An 18,965-nucleotide genomic window follows, 5' to 3' on the forward strand; every position below is an offset into this window, starting at 1 on the left:
GTGTAGTTACTATGTAAGAATCTTAAGAATAGAGATTTACAATTGCCTTAAAAAGTAGGTTCTGCATCAAGCAGAGGGAAGCCTGGTTATAATCAGCAATGATCGTATATTTACAGAGCACCTATTCTGTGCAAGGTAGGTGCTGGATGCTGTAGAGGATGGATTTTCTAACTTTGGGTATTCATGGTCACAATTGTTTTTGCCATATCCAGGTATCACCTGTAGTAGTATTGACTTACTGATTTAAAAAATAAATTTGCCTGTTTCACCTAAGTCCACTTAAAAAAAAAAAAAGAAGCTTTATGTCTATCACAAATGGGAAGGCAGACTTACTTGATGCAAACAGAAAATAACTGTAAAAATAAAACAAAACAATGCAATGCAAATAAATTAGAGCATGATTTTTGTTACCTGCTACTGAGGGAGTCTCAGACCTACTCTCTTTGTTAAAAGGGGAGATTGGAAGTGTTAATGAGGTGTGAAGTACATACCAGCATCAGGTGGAGACGTTCTCCTCAACTGAATTGAAAGAATAAAAAGAGCCCTAAAGAGACGAATTTTCCCCATCTGTGTTTCCATGTTATTTAATACCTCATCTGTATACCATATAAAATCATCCCATCTTTCATCAGGAACATGTAGGATATGTGGGGAATTCCAAGAGAGGCAAGAGTGGTCTTGCCCACCAAGACTCTCCACACCCTGATCTTTTCGCTGCAGGGACCCTTCCCTAGTACTCAAAGAAGTGATGTTGAGAAGCCCCTGCCTCTGAGACCAGAATTTTAATGGCCGATCCCATGAAGGCTGAGAGCGCATGTCATCTACTTTCTTTTCCTTAAAGCTTTTAACATGGCTTAGTTTCTGAGTCTAAACCTATTCTGAAATGTTTATTCAAGTTCTCATCTCCTCCATTCTGCAGAAGACACCTCTGGCACCACACAAATAGCCTTCTTCCTTTTTGAAGTAATTAATGTTTCTGGTGACAGGCACCCTACACAGTCTGTAGAGAGGGAGCCTTTGGGGCAGGTGCTGATGAGGTGGCCCCTCCTAATGGCTCATTTCTGTCTGCCTCTTATGTTCTTTAGGGCATGTGATGATGTTATGGCCGCTGAGCATATTCTCTCTCTCCAAAAACGCTGTCAGAACAGCATCTTAGGTGTTAAGTGTAGATCTGAGAAGAGGGTAATGTGAGAGGGAGGTTGTGCCATCCTCCTCACTTAGGGAAATTCTACTCCATAAAATCCCACCATGCTCACATGTGCCTGGGGTTTGAAGCCCAAAGACTCGCCAGAGAGAAGGGGTAGGGAGAAAATATAAGCCCTTGTGAGTGACATCTAGGGTGTTTGTTTAACTTATATTTGTCTGGGGTGTCAGGTTTGCCAAAGCAGTGCCATTCAGGCCAGAATTTGAATCTGTTTCAGAGTGGATCTGGAGACCCCTCCCTACATTCCTCAGAAAATTATACAGAGGTGGTATCTGCACTCTTCATCTATGAACTCCCCCATGTCCAAGTCCATGGCTGCTTCAAACTAACAAATGCGTCGCTACCATTTTTTTTTTTTTAGCTTTAGCACTGTGCTAGGCACCTTACACGGCAGGCCTCATTTACTTTTAGCAGCCCCATAGGGTGAGCACTATGATGACCACCATTTTGCTGATGAAGAAATGACACTTCAGAAAGTTTAAGATCTTATCCAAGTGACACAGTGAATGATGAGCAAGGCCAACATCGGGGTCTTGAGATGTACTCAGATTCTAACATCGGAAAGAACAGGTCTGAATTACAGGCCATGCTTGGGGCTGGGCATGGCTCCCCATTTGTCTGGGACTGAGGAGTTTCCTGTGATGTCAGAACTGGGAAAGACTGAGGCCTTGCAGGTTGTCGGGAAGGGAGTCTTTCTCCCAGACTGTTTTTTACATCCTTTCCTCTAATATCTGGTTATCACAGATGTATTAATTGTCAGTATATTACCTTAAAAAAATACCTGTTAGGGTGCTGCTTTGGAGTCTGTGAGTGGGAAAAGAACCACTTCTGGCCCTCCTTCACCCCTTCCTGGTGGCTACACCTCTGCTCCAGCCCAGGTGCCTTTGAACTCATGGGTACTCTATGCTGTTCTCCTTTGTGTTTGCATTCTCAGGAGGAAGTAGAACCTCCTCCAGCCTCAGCAGCTGCCTCTTGCATTCAGAAAGCTCTGTTTCCAAAACATCAATGATTTTTTTTTTTTGTGCACCAGAGAGAGAAGGTTCTGTTCTCTGCGTTCCTCCTGACTACATCTTAATTACTTCTTCTGCTTAAATTGTGAGCAGCAAGTTCAACCACTTTGCTCGTCTCCTAAGTGGCAAATTAAGACTAATTTAGACGGGGTTTACAGATTAGCCAACATTCAAACAGCAGAGAATGATTTGGTGTTTCTCTGCTGGGATCCACTCTCCAGGGGGCAGCTCATCTTGAACGGGCAGCAGGTGTGGGCTTGTGCCTGGTCTGACTCTCTGCTCTGCCTGGGCCCTGCTTTCCCCGGCTTTGACTGCTCACATCAGCTCTATGCATGTGCTTCTCTAACACTACCTTTTATTTTTGACTCTTTCGATGGTTTCTGGATTCAATTTTGTTGGACTTAGTTCCACTTGGTTTGATTCCCATGTATTGAGTCTCTGTGAGGCACTGGAATGAGGAAAGTCATATTGCTGTTCAGAAAATTCTGATAATTTTTTTTTTCCTTTTCAGGAGAACCAGGGAAGGAGTTGAGGAGGGTCAGTGAGTTAGTGCTCTATGAGTGATTTTGTTTGGACCTTGGCAATTCTAATTTCCATTCAGTCCCCTCTGAGGGCTCTCTTTTTGTTTCACTCTGGCAGACTCATCCCTAAGTTATCCAATGCCAAGCCACATTTTGGGAAGCACATTCTGGAGGGTGAGGGAATTCTCCTAAGGCTCAGATAGGCATGGTCTGCCTTCCCATTCACACTGTCTCCTATGTCAAGAACACCCTTCCTCACTTCATAAAGCTCTCTGCTCAAATGCTACCTCCTCAGAAAGTCCTCTGTGAGCACCCTAGATATAGAAGATCCTACCCATTATTCTCTAACCCCTTATCCTGTTTTATCTTCATAGCACTTATTGTTATCTGAAGTTATGTATGTACAGATGTTTTCCTGAGAGGTCCTTTAATTTGAAAGTACAGTAACTGAGGTATAACAGGCTAAGCCATGGGGAAGAGAGACCATGGCAGAGTATATGCAGGGCCTCTCGATGAGGTGTGGTGGGGATAATAGGACAGAACTAGCTTGGCCATAGCTCCTGGGCTCAAAAGGTACCAGCTTCTTTGGCTGTAGGGGATGCTGGGTTCAACTTCAAAGGCTCTGGAATGTGACAATGAGATACAGCATGGCCACAAGTTGATCTTTATGGTCGTCCTGCAGCATGGGACCTTGATGGCAGCTGTGTGCTCAGCTAGCTGCTATTTCCTTTCTTGAGGATGGACGAGTGACTCCTAGTCACCTGAGGGTAGGGACCCTTTGGGTTTGATGTTTTCTTGGCTCCTGGTCAAGAGCTGTGAGTTTCCTGGAACTTGGGGGCCTTGGAGTGGGGGTCCCTACTCTTGTTTCTCTATAATGCATGGACAGGTAGGATGACTGAAAGTTGATCTCTTTGGATCAATCGATCAATCCATTCATCCTTCCTGATTTCTTATTTACCTGAGGATAAGGATTTTATCTAGCTGTCCACTGCATCTCTAATACTTAGTATATGTCATATATTATGAAAAGATTTGTTGAATGGTTAATGGATGGATAGATGAGTAGAGATATGTGGGTGAGGAGATGGATGTTAGTATATGTTAGATATTATGAAAAGATTTGTTGAATGAATGGATAGATGGTTGGAGATATCTGAATGAGATAAGAGATAGGGATGCTTATGTTACCATTTTCTCACTTATTATGAGTCAGTAGGTTATTTGCCCTCCTTTGGCCCCTCAATCCATATCCTTCTCCAAGCTTCCTATGTCCTTTTAACTTTTGTTTATAGTATTTCTTTAGCCTTGAGCTCATTTCTGCCAACCAGGATCCCCTTCAAACTTCAGATCCAGTTTGACACGGAGCCCTTCTGTACTATGTCACAATTTTCAAATTTGAAGTTATCTACACACACACACACACACACACATACATCCCCCCTTTGAGAGAAGGGTGTTTGTCTTGTTCATCATTGTATTCTCAGAATCTAGCATAATGCCATTCTATCAATGCTTATTGAATAAATAACTGAACAAACACCTATGTGGTAGCACAGACCTGATTCTGCTTTGCATTATCATTGACCGTGTTTGTATCTTGCCAGTCTGCTTGTGAGGTCAGGAACTGGGTCTTAATTGTCTCATACCTATGCTAACTCAATGCCTCATTTGTAATGATAATGGTAATAGCAATAGCAAATACTCTTTTGTGAGCATCCACTGTCTAAATGCTGGGCACTAAGCTTTACCTGCCTAAATTCATTTACTTCTCATAATCACTCTGTGGGATGGTTTTATTAGTACCTTTTCACAGAGAAGAAAACTACAACTCAGACAGATTAGAAACCTAGCCCAAAGTCCTTTGGCTTATAAGTAGAAGAGAGAGAATCTGAACCAGGTATTTCTGACACTAGAGTCCCATTATTTCCCCCTTCATAAGGCTGCTTTCTTGGGGTAGGAAGTGCTCTTATAAATGTTTTTTCAACTAAATGGACTTGAAAATGGTCAGGACATCTTCAAACAGATCTGAAGGCTGCTCTATCCTGCTGTCCCTTGACTGTTCTAGATACTGTACAGATCAGTGTTTATAGGTCTCTCCAGGATTATCATCAGAAGTAAGACCTTCTTCTGAAGTTCCCTTACAGTCTACTGAGACAACCACCCCGCAGGGAGCCACTGCCCAACTGAGATGGTAGAGTCCTCACCTGTCACGTAGTTCTTCAAATCCAGCTCATTGCTGAGAGGATTGTTGCTCTTGAACATATATAGGTTAAAGGGGGCTGGCTCCTTGCCCACGTTTTTCCACATGGTATAGTCTGGAGAGGTCCATCGTCCTGCCAGTACATCATAATCACGCTGAGTGAAGTGGACCAGCTTGGTCAGAGGATCATAGAGTCCCCCATGGAAGCCAATGACCATCTGGAAGTCAGGGTTGGAGTCATAATAAATCTCCCCATAGGCTGTATACTGCAGTTGTTTGATCATAAGACCGTTGATACTGAACACAGCCAGAGGAGTGCCAGTGTTATCTGAGGCAACATAGTACTCCTCCCCACTGCTGCTCTCCATGGCAAAGAGGTGACCTTGGAGGTCATAGTAGAGTGAGGTTATCTCTGAGTTGGAATGATTATATACATGAGTGATGCGGGTCGGGTTGTGGAGGTCAGAGTAGAAATACTGCAGGTGGTGGCCCAGGTTGGTCTTGTAGGAAGCCCGCCGCCCCACACCATCATATCTGTACTGGACACTCCACCCACTGGCCTTGTTGTAGGCTCTTGTTAGGAGGCCCTTGGAGTTATACTCAAAGATGTCAGCCCCTCGCTGGCACAGATAGCCATCATCATCAATTTTGTACTGCACATCACCCAGTCTGGTTATCCGATCCCGGAGATCGTAGCGCAAGGGCATAAGGCGCACGCTATTTCCCGGGTTTAGCAAGTGGAGGTTCCCATTGAGATCATAGCTGTAGCGCCAGGTTGGGCGGTCATTGACAGCCACACTCTGGAGCTGCCCATCCCCATCATAGTCATAGGTGTACTTCGTGGTGTTAGCATAGGGCCCTAGTTTTAGCTCCCTCTTAATCACCCTTCCCATACTGTCATATTGCACTGTCATCCAGTACATGAGGGACCGAAACATCTCATACTGGACTTCCTTGATCCGTCCATGGGTGTCAAAGTGCTTGCTGAGGGTCATTACAGCAGTTGTGATGATCTGGTTGATATCATAATAGATGACTCCAAACTTGCCAAAATGCTCCACCTTGCCAGAAATCTCGTCATAACGGTAGAGGTCAACAGGAAGGGGAGTCTCACTTATCACGGGCTTGATGCTTGCAATCCGGAAGCTGTTGTCGTGATAGGTGTAGTCAAACCTGGCATTGACCATGCCTTCCTCAGAGAACCTGTAGATCTGCTTGTCCACAAGTGGGCCAATCTTCCGGTACCTGATTGTGCAGGAGAAACCCCCACTTTGGAGACTGACCATTTTTAAAACACCGGTGGTCTCATCATATCCGAAAGTGACAGCAGTACTGTCATAGACAATCTCTGATAACTTGGAGAGTTTCCCATACTTGTAGAATACCTGGCGCCCCGTGCCCAAAAAGGATGTCTTGAGGATACGGCCATCATCACTGTAGTCAAAAATGACTGAAGCGTTGCTTTCAGGGGGATTATAAATGTTGCGTATGTAGCCAATGGAAGTATGGGTGGACATGCTGTGCCGGGCGACACTGGGCATGGTGACAGCGTGGAGACGGTCGGAGGAGTCATACTCAAATATATACTGACGCTGACTCTGAAGCAGGAGGACCATAGACTGGAGGAAGGAAAGGGGGAAGGAATGCATGAGTTGGCTCCTTAAGACCAAACCCTCAAATGGACAGAATCTATTCCATTTCCCAAAATGGCAATTCAAAAGCCATGAAGGATGGGGAAGTTTATACCAGAGATTATGGTAGATTGACTTTACTGGGGATGCTAACTCTGATGAATCATGGTGGCTACCTGGACCAATGCTTCCCCAACTTTACTGTGCATGTGAATTATCCAGGAATCTTGCCAAAAGGCAGATTCTGATTTAGTAGTTTGGTGGAGGGAAGAGGAAGGCAGGGGTGGAGTAGGTGGCCTGAGAATCTGCTTTTGCAACAAGCTTCGAGGTGATCCTGATGTTGCCTGAATCATACTTTGAGTAGAGAGGGCTCGAGGGACTGAGGTGAGAGAAATTGAGTTTGCCTCTAGGGCTTGCTAACAAGAAATCCTAAGATTGCTTAGAAATGACAGCCACTGGCCCAGCAGGGGCACTCTTACTATATTTTGGCCACTCCTGATTACATCTGAAGAGAATGTATATCTTTCAATTAGAAAGTACTGAAAAGGTTAAGTAACCCAGAATCATTGATTTTGGGGGGATAAAAATGGCCTCAAACTTGAGTCTATTGGGAGATTCTTGCCTCCCCTGGTCAACTATTCTAGTATTTTATGGAATAATGAGAAAGGGATTCAGGGATGACCATAGGGACTGAGCCCCACTCTTATGAAGGAGGTCACAGCCCTGTCTGCAAGTGACTGCTGTAATGGCGAGGCAAGAAAGGAAGAAATAGAAATGGAACCTGTGCCGAGGTGAGTACAGGTGAGAGGTTCAAGCTGAGCAAGCCCCTGTTTAATGACTTAGATGACCAGGACAGCCTTCAAAAGTCTTCACTTGTACCCTGAAGGGACCTCTTTTTACTGTTGCTCCAACCTGACCCTTTCTGATATGGAGACCTGAATCTGCCACTTTGAGACACAGGGAATTATGTAGAGAGAATTCATTGGCTGTTTCAGCCAATAGGCCAAATAGGAGGATGTTTCTCCATGTGCTTGAGTTTTAGGCAAAATTCCCTACCCAGATGACTTAATTTCAGGCAAGGCAGAAATGAATCACTGCATTTCCAATTCATAAATAATGATTAGCTGTGATGCCAGTGGGATGATTTTGTCCACTTCAACAGCACTCTTTCTTTTTTCTTTTGGAATAAAATCAGACAATACATTCTTTTTGCCATTACCAAGTGTCTAGAACTTTCCCCTCCTTTAATGGTAATAGTGATGAGCATGTTATTTAAATAACATTTTCTTTCAGATATTCCTCCCTCCCAGCGAGAATGGGAGCATGAGGAGAGAACTCAGAGAGTCAAAGATTTTAAATGTTTTATGGTAAAGTATATCAGGTCATCTTAAAAAGAGCAGTGTGAATAAGGGAAAGTCCCAGCTGAGTGGGGGCAGCATATTCACCTACCTTGTCAAGGTAGGAGTAGCTCCACACTTTCCCATCAGCAAACATGCGGGACACAATTCGGCCTTGCTTGTCGATGTCTGTCCTTTCACTCATAGCCCCACGCTGAAGGCCAGCCAAGCGACCATTGAAGAAGTATGAGACGTTGACTGCTGCCAGCCCACTGCTGGGGAGCCAGAGGAATGGGCGGCCCACCTGGTCATAAATGATCCTCAGGGTGAACTTCCGGTGATCATCATAGATCTTTTCTGTTCGAATATTCCGGTCATAATCAATGGACAAGAGATTTCTTCCATGGACCTAGGAAAATACAATGGGCTTTATTTGAGAGACATCACCTGGGCATGTTAGCTTCTATGGAGGATATGGCTGACATGGCCAGGAAGCAAGTGTGCACTGGAGGAAGAACTAACCTTGAAGTTATTTAGAGCAGTATTTTCTAAACTCCTTTACATCACGGTACATAAAGAAAATGGTAATATTTGTAGGGTGCACTAGGACACAGAAATGAGGCTTATGGTCAGAGATGACTAAGCTGGGCATGGCTTCTGTGACCAGTTATGTAGGCCAGGCACTGCACAATTATAAGGAGTGTCATCCTGTTGTAGAAAGTGTGAATGGTGAAAATTGTGCACTGTATCAATTAGCCACACACAATAGCCCTGGACACTGGGGTTCTGACTGCCCTGCTTGGCCACTGTGAAGGGCAAGATAAGATTTATATATTTGCACACTTCCAACCCTTTTTTGGCACATCATCAGCTAAGTAGCTAAAGATCTTTAAGAGTAGGTGTGAAGATTTCTTCTGAAACCTCAAGTAAAGGTATCTAGGAGGGTGGGGGAGTATATCTTAGAAATTAGTATTTTGCAAAGATCTGGGAATAGGAAAGCTTGTTGCTATGTGAACCTTGTACGTCTATCTAGAGAAAAATCTCTTGCCACTGTCAAGGATGCAAGACATCAGTGGGGAGACCTCAAGAGGGCTGGAGAATTCCAACAAAGGAACTGATTTACTTAGATTTGAAAGGAATAATGGAACACATCTAGACATAATTTAATATTTATTTAGAAGTTGATCTGATCAGAGGAGAGAGCCTGTCCCAGAAGGCAGAGCTGGGTGACTAGACTCTGGTTAGGGGCAGAGGAGAGGGACTCTTGAGATTCAGCTAGTCCTGAGTGGATGGCTGGAAATGAATAAAATGAGGCTGACTGAGCCAAGGCTCTTTCAACATAATTGACTGCAAATCCAGACATCCCTGGGGTGACCACTGAAGTCAAGGGAAGATGTAAACAGGCAGAAGGAAGAGAAGTGGAGAGATATCTGGTATCTCCTTACCTTACATAATAATTCAATAGCACCTAACAATAACAGTGATGATGGTGATGTTGGTGGTGGTGGTAATAACTTTAAACATGTTGGGGTTAGTATCCATAGGCATTGTGTTAGGCAATTTGCATCTCCTGTCTGAGTTGGTGCTCACAAGGACCACTTGACAAATAAGGAAACTGAACCTGAAGTAGAGAGGTTACATACTTGCTCAAGGTCACATAACAATGAAGTAGTAGGGTTGGTCTGGAACTTAGGTCTTCACACTTGAACCAGTTAACACTTAAACATTTAATCAGTTTTACTGATTCCTGTATTTCTGTATATATACAGAGTGCCCTGACTTGTCAAATGATGAAGAAACTGTAAAGCATTGCCACAGCTCTGGGGGCTCCATATTGTAGCTTGATAGGGAGAAAAGGAATAATTCTAATACTACAGACATCTGTATTCTAGGGAGCAGCACTGTTACCCAGCTAAAGAACTACATTTCACAGCTTTCTTTGGAGATAGGGGTGGCGAATGTGATGTAAATGGTAGTTGTCAGCTGGGTCTCCTGGGAACCTTAAAGGAAGCTGACTCCACTAAGAAATAGGTACCCATTTGTTCTTCCCACTTTCCTCCCTCTCTCTGGGTGGAAGATGTCTATGATTCTTAGAACTCTAGCATTCACATTATAAATATGGGGTGACTTTGAGGATGGGAGCCTCAAGGATGATGGCGCATACAGAGAAAGTCTAGATCCCTGTTGATTAGGTATCTTCAATGGTCATCCAGACCAGCCATTAATGGCTTACCTCTCGACTCCTTTTAGGTCATAACAAATAATAAGGCCATATTTTATTTAAGCTATTTTTGTTTCTAATCCCTGTTAATAGCAATGGAAACTAATCTAAAATGATATAAGCCCCTCATGCTTTGACAGGAACTGTGCTAGGTACTTTACATACCTTATCCCAGTTTAATTATCATAGACACAGGTAGAAATTATTTTATGTATGGGCAGTTGAGCTCACAGGGGGTCAAAAATCTAGACAAGTGGTGGAGGCTCTATCTGAACCAGGACTACTTGATTCTTCAAACTATTGCTGTTTCCATAGAGTCATCTCAGAAAGAAAAGGATAAGACACTTGAGATAAAATATTTCAGAAAGAAAATGTGTTAAAGCATGGAGATAGGAATAAAGGAGGTGAGTTCTTAGGATTACAGGGCACCCAACTTCAAGTGGAATATTCATATGACCAAACATGCAGCCATGGTGAAAAACAGACAAGAAAGCAAAGGTGGAGGGAGTGGTAGAATTTTTAAAAAACAGGTCCAAAAGTTAATGCTGTCAGAATTATTAGGATCTTGACCCCAAATTAGAGTCATCATATCCAAAGCAAACTACAAGGTGGAGTCAGAATGATCACTTCCTCTGGAAACAGAAGTTTGGCCACGTTGGGTTGCTTCATTTGGGACAAGTGCAGAAGGCCATCAAGATTTTTAATCCTGTGAGTTGAAAATTTCAGTTCAAGACCTTGCCAACATTTTATTAGGCAGAATGAATAATGTGCCAACAATGAGGATGGATTTTCAGGGTTTCCTGAACCAACTGCTGGTGACTTCTTACCATGCCTATGTATTTCCCGTCTCCTTGGTCATCCTTCTATCCTCTTTCCCTTTCCTTACTAGTTCCTCTTTTTGCTTCTCTTTGTTAATATCATACAGCTTCCTGTGCATTATTATTTATTGAACATTAAACTCTGCTAGTCTCAGGCTTGGTGCCTATTCTGGAATGCAGGGATGAACAAAACCAACAAAGCAATGTGTCCTGAGAATTTATGATGGGCTTGGTGTGTTCTCAGAGCTACCGGTTTTATTTAATCCTCACAACCCTCTCAGGCAAGCACTATTATCTCCCCTTTACACACAAGGTACAGATAGGTTTAAGTGCCTTGTTCAAGCTTATACAAATAGTAAGCGGTAGAGCCAGGATCTCAATCTAGAACTCTGTGTCTTCATCCTTAGGCTGTACCACCTCTCTGACCAGCTGCTTTCCATCAGGCATGCAATTCTAAACAACCTGGGATGCTCTCTCAAAGCACTGCTGCTGGGCTGACTCTACAGCTGCTGAATCAGCCCTCTAGAGAATAGGGGCTGGGTGATTCTGGTGTGTATTCATGGTTAAAATATACTTGGAGTGATATAAATCCCTATCTTCAGTTACCTGAGTGAGGCTAACAGGCAAATCATATATATAACCATGATATAATCATGTGTGTATCTATCTGTATATCTATCTGCATATATATATATATATATATATATATGAATATATACTGTAACATGTAACCATGGGAAAGAACATGTAAATCATATATATAAGCATGACTATTGTTATAACAATTAATATTAGTATGTGAGGCTGCTAAGATGGCAGAAGGAACTGAATAGTGGGCAAAACCAGAAGAGGGGTCCCTAACCTCTGGCTGCCAACATTTGGGTTTATTGCTACTACTTAGAGCTGACAAGGCCCTCCCCTAGCCTGGGTGCACCAACCATAAAGAAGTAATAAGTGTTCACCGTTAGACATTGGTAATTTAAGGTGGGATTTTAATTTCCCAATTTACCACATCCTTGGGAATGGGATTTTGTTACAGTATTGGTTCAAATCAACTTCCTCCTGAGACACCTGGGTGGCTCAGCAGGTGAGCTTCTTTGGCTCAGGGTGTGATCCTGGAGTCTCCAGGATCAAGTCCCACATCAGGCTCTCTGCAGGGAGCCTACTTCTCCCGCTGCCTATGTCTCTGCCTCTCTCTGTCTGTGTCTCTCATGAATAAATAAATAAGATCTTAAAAAAAAATTAACTTCCTCCTCCTAACTTTTTTGAGATGTAGTTAATATACATCACTGTATACATTTAAATTATATAGCATAATAGGCTGTGGGTATAATGAAATGATTTCCTTAATAAGTTTAGTTAATATCTGTCATCTCATGGGCACCTGGGTGGCTCAGTGGTTGAGCATCTGCCTTCAGCTCAGGTTGTGATCCCAAAGTCCTGGGATTGAGTCCCACATCGTGTTCCCTCAGGGAGCCTATTTTTACCTCTGCCTATGTCTCTGCCTCTTCCTCTCTCATGAATAAATAAAAAAAAAATTTAAATTAAAAAAATTGGTCATCTCATAAAATGTTTTTTTCTTTTGTTAAGATTTTCACTTTGTGATGAGAATTCTTAGGATTTTACTCTCAACAGCTTCTCTAAATATCACACAGCAGCGTTATCTATAGTCACCATGTGTGAATTATATCCTTAGTACTTATTTAGCTTATTACTGGGAATCTGTACCTTTTGACCACCTTCCTCCAATTCTCCTTCACCTACCCTCCACCTCTGGTAACCACAAATCTGATTTCTTTTTCTGTGAGTCTTCATTTTTATTTATTTGTAAAGATTTCTTTTTTTTTTTTTTATAAAGCAAAGGGCTTTCTTTTTTTTTTAATTTTTATTTATTTACTTATGATAGTCACAGAGAGAGAGAGAGGCAGAGACACAGGCAGAGGGAGAAGCAAGCTCCATGCATCGGGAGCCTGATATGGGATTCGATCCCAGGTCTCCAGGATCGCGCCCTGGGCCAAAGGCAGGCGCCAAACTGCTGCGCCACCCAGGGATCCCTATTTGTAAAGATTTCACACATAAATGAGATAATACAGTATTTGTCTTTTTCTGACTTATTTAACTTAGCATAATATCATCAAGAGTCATCCATGTCATTGCAAATGGCAAGATTTTCTCATTTTTTTTTAATGGCTGAATAACGTTCCATTGTAAAGTGTAAACAACTTTTCATCCCTTCATCTGTTGATGAACACACAGGCTATTTCCATGTCTTGGCTATTATGAATAATGCTGCAATGGACATGGGAATACAGATAGATCTTTGACATACTGTTTTTGTTTCTTTTGGATATATTCTCAGAGGTAGAATTGCTGGATTAAATATTATTTTTTTTAAAGGTTTTAGTTTTTAAAGATTTTATTTATTCATTAGAGACTCAGAGAGAGAGGGAGAGAGAGGCAGAGACACAGGCAGAGGGAGAAGCAGGCTCCACGCAGGGAGCCCAACATGGGACTCGATCCCCGGTCTCCAGGATCACACCCTGGACTGCAGGCGGCCCTAAACTGCTGCGCTCCTGGGGCTGCCCTATATTACTTATTTTAAAAATTTTGAGGATCCTCCACATTGTTTTCCATAGTGCCTTCACCAATTTACAGTCCTACCAATAGTGCACAAGAGTTCCCTTTTCTTTACATCCTTGCCAGCATTTAATCTTTATCTGTTTGATGGCCATCCTAACAGATGTGAGGTGTTACTGTGGTTTTGATTTGCATTACTCTCACAGTTAGCGATGTTGAGAATCTTTTCATGTAAAAATGTCTGTTCAGTTACTTTGCCCATTTTTATTATGTATGTATGCATTTATGTATGTATATATTCATTCAAGTAATCTCTATGCCCATGTGAGGCTCAAACTCATGACTCTGCGATAAGAGTAACATCCTAAATTGACTGAGCTGGCCAGGTGACCCCCTTTGACAATTTTTAAATTATATTATTTTAATTTTGCTATTGAGTTGTAGGAGATTTTTTTTTTAAGGTTTTTGTTTATTTGAGAGTAAGCGAGCAAGAAAGAACATGTGTGGAGAGGGACAGAGGGAGAAGTAGGCTCCCCACTGAGCATGGAGCCCAATGTGGGGTTGGATCCTAGGACCTCGCATCATGCTGAGCTGAAGGCAGCTGCTTAACCAACTGAGCCACCCAGGCACCACAATGAATTTTTTTTTTTAAATATCTTCTATTTTTTTTATTTGTTTATCATAGTCACAGAGAGAGAGACAGAGAGAGAGAGAGAGAGAGAGAGAGGCAGAGACATAGGCAGAGGGAGAAGCAGGCTTCATGCACCGGGAGCCCGACGTGGGATTCGATCCCGGGTCTCCAGGATCACGCCCTGGGCCAAAGGCAGGCGCCAAACCGCTGCACCACCCAGGGATCCCCACAATGAATTTTTTTTTAATTTATTTTGGAGGGCAGCCCCAATGGCCCAGTGGTTTGGCGCCACCTTCGGCCTGGGGTGTGATCCTGGAGACCCGGGCTCAAGTCCCGCATCAGGCTCCCTGCATGGGGGCTGCTTCTCTCCCTCTGCCTCTGTCTCTGCCTCTCTCTCTCTCTCTCTCTCTCTCTCTCTGTCATGAATAAATAAATAAAATATATATTTTTTAAGATTTTATTTATTTACTCACGAGAGACACAGAGAGAGAGGCAGAGACACAGGCAGAGGGAGAAGCAGGCACCACGCAGGGAGCCTGATGCAGGACTTGATCCTGGGACTCCAGGATCACGCCTGGAGCTGAAAGCGGTGCTAAAACGCTGAGCCACCCGGGCTGCCCATAAATAAAATCTTTAAAAAAATACTTAAACCTCACAGCTTTTGGTAGTATTGGCGTTTTTTATAAAAAGATTATTTATTCATGAGAGACACAGAGAGATGCAGAGACATGGGCAGAGGGAGGAGAAGTAGGATCCTAATGGGGAGTCTGAGGCAGGACTTGATCCTGGGACCCCATAATGATGATCTAAGCCAAAGACAGATGCTCAACCACTGAGCCACCCAGGTGCCCTGGTAGTATTGACATTTTAATAATATTAATTCTTCCAATCCATGAACACAATATACCATTCTATTTGTGTCTTCTTTGATTTCTTTCATCAAGGTCTTAATGGTTTTCCGAGGAGAAATCTTTTACTTCCTAAGTTAAAATCAATTCCTAAATATTTTATTGTTGCTGTTGCTATTGTAAATGGGATCATTTTCTTAATTTAAGATAATTCATTTTAAGTGTATTGAAATGCTACAGATGCTTTATGTTAATTTTGCATCTTGCAACTTTGTTGAATTAATTAATTAGATCTCATTTCAGTTTTTTTTGATGGAGTCTTGATGATTTTCTCTCTATAAAATCATATCATCTGCAAATAGAGACCATTTTACTTGTTCCTAAGTTTGATGCCTTTTATTTATTTTTCTTGCATAATTGCTGTGGCTAGGACTTCTAGTACCATGTAAATTAGGAATAGTAAGAGTGAGTATCTTTGTATGATGTTAACTGCCGGCTTGTCATAAGTGGCTTTTACTATGTTGGGATACATTCCTTCTTGAGTTTTTTTTTTTTTTCCTTCTTGAGTTTTTTTAAAAATAACAAATGGATATTGACTTTTGTCAAATGTTTTTCTGCATCTATTGAGATGATCATATGATTTTAAAAATTCTGTTATTGTGATATATTACATTGCTTATTTGTGTATGTCAAGCTATCTCTGGATCCCTAAAATACATCCCACTTGATCCTGGTGAATGATCCTTTTAATGTGCTTGTTGCTGAATTCAATTTATTAGTATTTCATTGATAATTTTTGTATCTATATTCATCAGGGATATTGGTCTGCAGTTTCCTTTTCTGGTAGTATTTTTTTTTTCTTCTGATTTTGGTATCTGGTTTATTTAGGTTAATGCTGGCCTCCTAAAATGAGTTTGAGAGTGTTCCCTCCTTTTTGACTTTTTGGAAGAGTTCTCGAAGGGTTGGTGTTAATTCTTTTTTAAAGTTTTGTAAAATTCACCAGTAAAACCTTTGGGTCTGGTCTTTTCTTCTTTGGGAGATTTTTTATTACTGATTCAATCTTTTATCCATTTAAGAGTTTATCCATTTCTCTAGGTTGTGCAGTTTATTAGCATATAGTTATTCATAGTAGCCTCTTAATGAGCCTTTGTATTTCTGTGGTATCAGTTATTATTATTTATTATTTTAGACTTTGGTAAAACCTCTTATATTAAGGATATAGACTTCTGCTCTTTACACTCATAAAATGGGATAATTGCAAAGAGGATGGTCATGGACTACAGAAATAACATTATTTGTAAGGAGAAATAAATAAACTCCTAGGTAATGGTATTTTCCCTATAGCCCAGTGTGCCTACTCTGTTGAAAACTTTAGTTCTCAAAGCAATGTATAGGTGTGATAGCAATCATTCCTGTTTAAGGGGTAACATTTAATGCAACCTTTTATTCCCTTTAAAATGCACAGTGTTTTATCCTAGGCTCAAAGCTGAGTATTCCCATCATTTTAATAATTGTTTAGGCATGTCCTATGACAATTATATTGAATTTCCTCAGACAGCCCCCCACCAGTACTGCCCCTATGTTCTGCTTGTCCATATTCCCTTCACCTTTCCTCTGCTATGATCATGGGTATCTCTGCTTGTACTTGAAAGTAAAAAGCAGTTCCAGGTTACAGCAAACTCCACGGCCTTGCTCCACACTATGGCCTCTGCTGAAGAGACAGAACAGGGAGAAGCACGAAGACCATCATGGGTAGAGATCAGGCACTACCAGAAGCTCAGCTTGAGTTTTAAAAAGAGGCTCTTAGACATATTCCCAGCAGATAAGTCTTCACTGGCTTGGAGAACAGGAAGGACTACTCTACAAACACCACTGTGTTTGAATTTCTAGAAGCCACCCAGGCCAAGAAGACATCCCTGCAGTGCTTCACCACACATTCATTGCTGCAGTACTCATTGTCCCAGTCCTTACTCACAACGGAAGGGTTCTCACAGCTGGACCTCACACATCGAGGCTGGGGTGAGAGTGTCACAGGAGACCCACTCACCAATTCAACATCCATTTGAGAAGGAGATTCAACCTCAGGAATTACATCTGTGATCATTTCACAGATCATCTCAGGAGAGGTTTCCTCTACTGTATGGACCTCAGGGCTGTTGTTCACAGGCTACTCAGGACTACTTTCCACAGTTGGTGGGACTAAGGCTGTCTGCATTTTGAGAGTGGGTGGAGGTACAATCTTGATCTGCAGAGGAGGTGGCTGTTGCTGTAAATTGATTCGAACTTTCTAGGGTGGAGGCTGTTGCATGGCCTGAAGTGGGGGAGGCTGCTGCAGAATGGTCACATGCTGCTGAGTGCAGGGCTGAGGCATCTGTTGCAGTGGAGGGGGTTGTAGTCGAGGTGGAGGCAGTTGCATAGAAGCAGTGGCCGCTGCCGCCGCCTGCAACACTGAGCGAGTGACAATTTGGGCTTGTTGACTGGGCTGGATAGTGGCTGTACTGGTTTGGATTCCCTGGGAGGTCACCACTGTGGCTGGGATAACGGTAACCATCCCTCCTTGAGAAATAGTAATAGAAGAGGGTAACATCTGTTTGGTAATAATCAACTTGGTGATATTGGGCTGACCTCCGGCCCCAGAAGATGCCTGGTTTGCCACATAGGAGGAAAGAGTGGAGTTAATGACAATGGAAGGGAACAGGGCAGGGGGCTCTGTTGTGGCTGGTGCTGGAGATGCTGGGTCAACAGTAGCCATAGGAGGTGGAGAAGGCATCTGTCATGGTGACACTGGATCCAATTCTACTGTTTCCACAGTGGCCTGACACTCTTGATTATCTTTATATGCAGCCAGAGCCTTCAGATACTCTTTCTTGGCAGCTTCAGTTTTCCTCTTATACACATGTTTTTGCTCTTCTCCAAGACTATCCCACATGGAGGCCACAATTTTTGAAACCTTCCCAAAAGTGGCATTGGGATTTTGTCCCTTGAGGGCAGCCTGTGTATCATGAAAGAATAAAGCATATGCCGAAACTGGCTTCTGAGGTTTATTAGGATCTTTCTTTTTTTTCGTCTTTGGGGCCTTATGCTTTTTTCCTGCTTCCACCACAATGGCCTTCTGGCTGGGAACTTGCTTCTGGAAATCCTCAATACCATCCTCATGAAGTGAACTAGTAGGTGAAGGGGTGGTTGAAAGACGATCCTCAGGTGACTGGGCAGGTGGCAGGATGGTGCCACCCCCTAAGCTCAAACCAAGTTGAGAACTCAGTTCTGACTGATCAGCGGTGGTCAACCGGCTATGCTCCATCAAGCCAGATGTCATGTCTGTCATTGGTACATCAATTGTAACAGGTGGGTTGGCACTATACTGAGTTCCTACAGAATGGTCCAAGTCCATGGTCAAGCCCCCACTCAGGAGCCCCCCCTGCCCTGCTCCAGTAAGCCATGGGTCATGCCCACAGGCATGTCCAATGTCTGGATCCCATACTGGGCTGAAAAGCTGCCATCCTGAGAGGAGGAGGGGTCTTCCAGGTCACCAAAGTGGCCAACCACATCCGAGACACCAGTGAGGGGTCAGAATCCAAGGAGATAGGTGGGATTTCAAATTCCTCATCTCCCAAGCTTGGTGTATGGAATGTCTCGGCCCCCGACAGGAAGGGGATCGTCCGCTCATTGTCATTTCCTCTTGGAAACTCCATCTTCACATAACGGCTACCACCATCTCAGCTGCCTCATTGCTCCCCCCGCCCCCACCGGACTCCTGTGGTATCAGTTATAATGTCTCCTTTTTCATCTATAGTTTTGTTGATTTGGGTCCTCTATTTTCCTTGGTTGATGTAGTAAAGGTTTGTCATTTTAAAATATCATTTCAAAGGACCTATTTTTAGTTTGGTTAATCTTTTTTATTGTTTGCCTATTCTCTATTTATTTCTGCTTTTCATTTCCTTCCTTCTAGTAACTTTGGGTTCAGGAT

At 42.7% G+C, this 18,965-nt stretch overlaps 1 protein-coding gene and 1 pseudogene across 9 annotated transcripts in view; both read right to left on the reverse strand.

Moving 5' to 3' along the window:
• The window catches only part of TENM2 (teneurin transmembrane protein 2), a 1,508,878-nt gene that overhangs the window by 9,274 nt on the left and 1,480,639 nt on the right, over nucleotides 1–18,965 (reverse strand). For all 9 annotated transcript variants that reach the window (XM_077895600.1, XM_077895599.1, XM_077895598.1 and 6 more), the window contains 2 exons: nucleotides 8,016–8,312; nucleotides 4,940–6,554 (listed from right to left, as the gene is read on the reverse strand). In XM_077895600.1, the coding sequence (XP_077751726.1) occupies nucleotides 4,940–6,554; nucleotides 8,016–8,312 (1,912 nt within the window). The remainder of the gene's footprint in view (nucleotides 1–4,939; nucleotides 6,555–8,015; nucleotides 8,313–18,965) is intronic.
• Nucleotides 16,564–18,690, reverse strand: LOC144311872 (TOX high mobility group box family member 4 pseudogene; annotated as a pseudogene).

Source organism: Canis aureus, chromosome 4 (genome assembly GCF_053574225.1).
Source record: "Canis aureus isolate CA01 chromosome 4, VMU_Caureus_v.1.0, whole genome shotgun sequence".
In the NCBI taxonomy this organism is placed as follows: domain Eukaryota; kingdom Metazoa; phylum Chordata; class Mammalia; order Carnivora; family Canidae; genus Canis; species Canis aureus.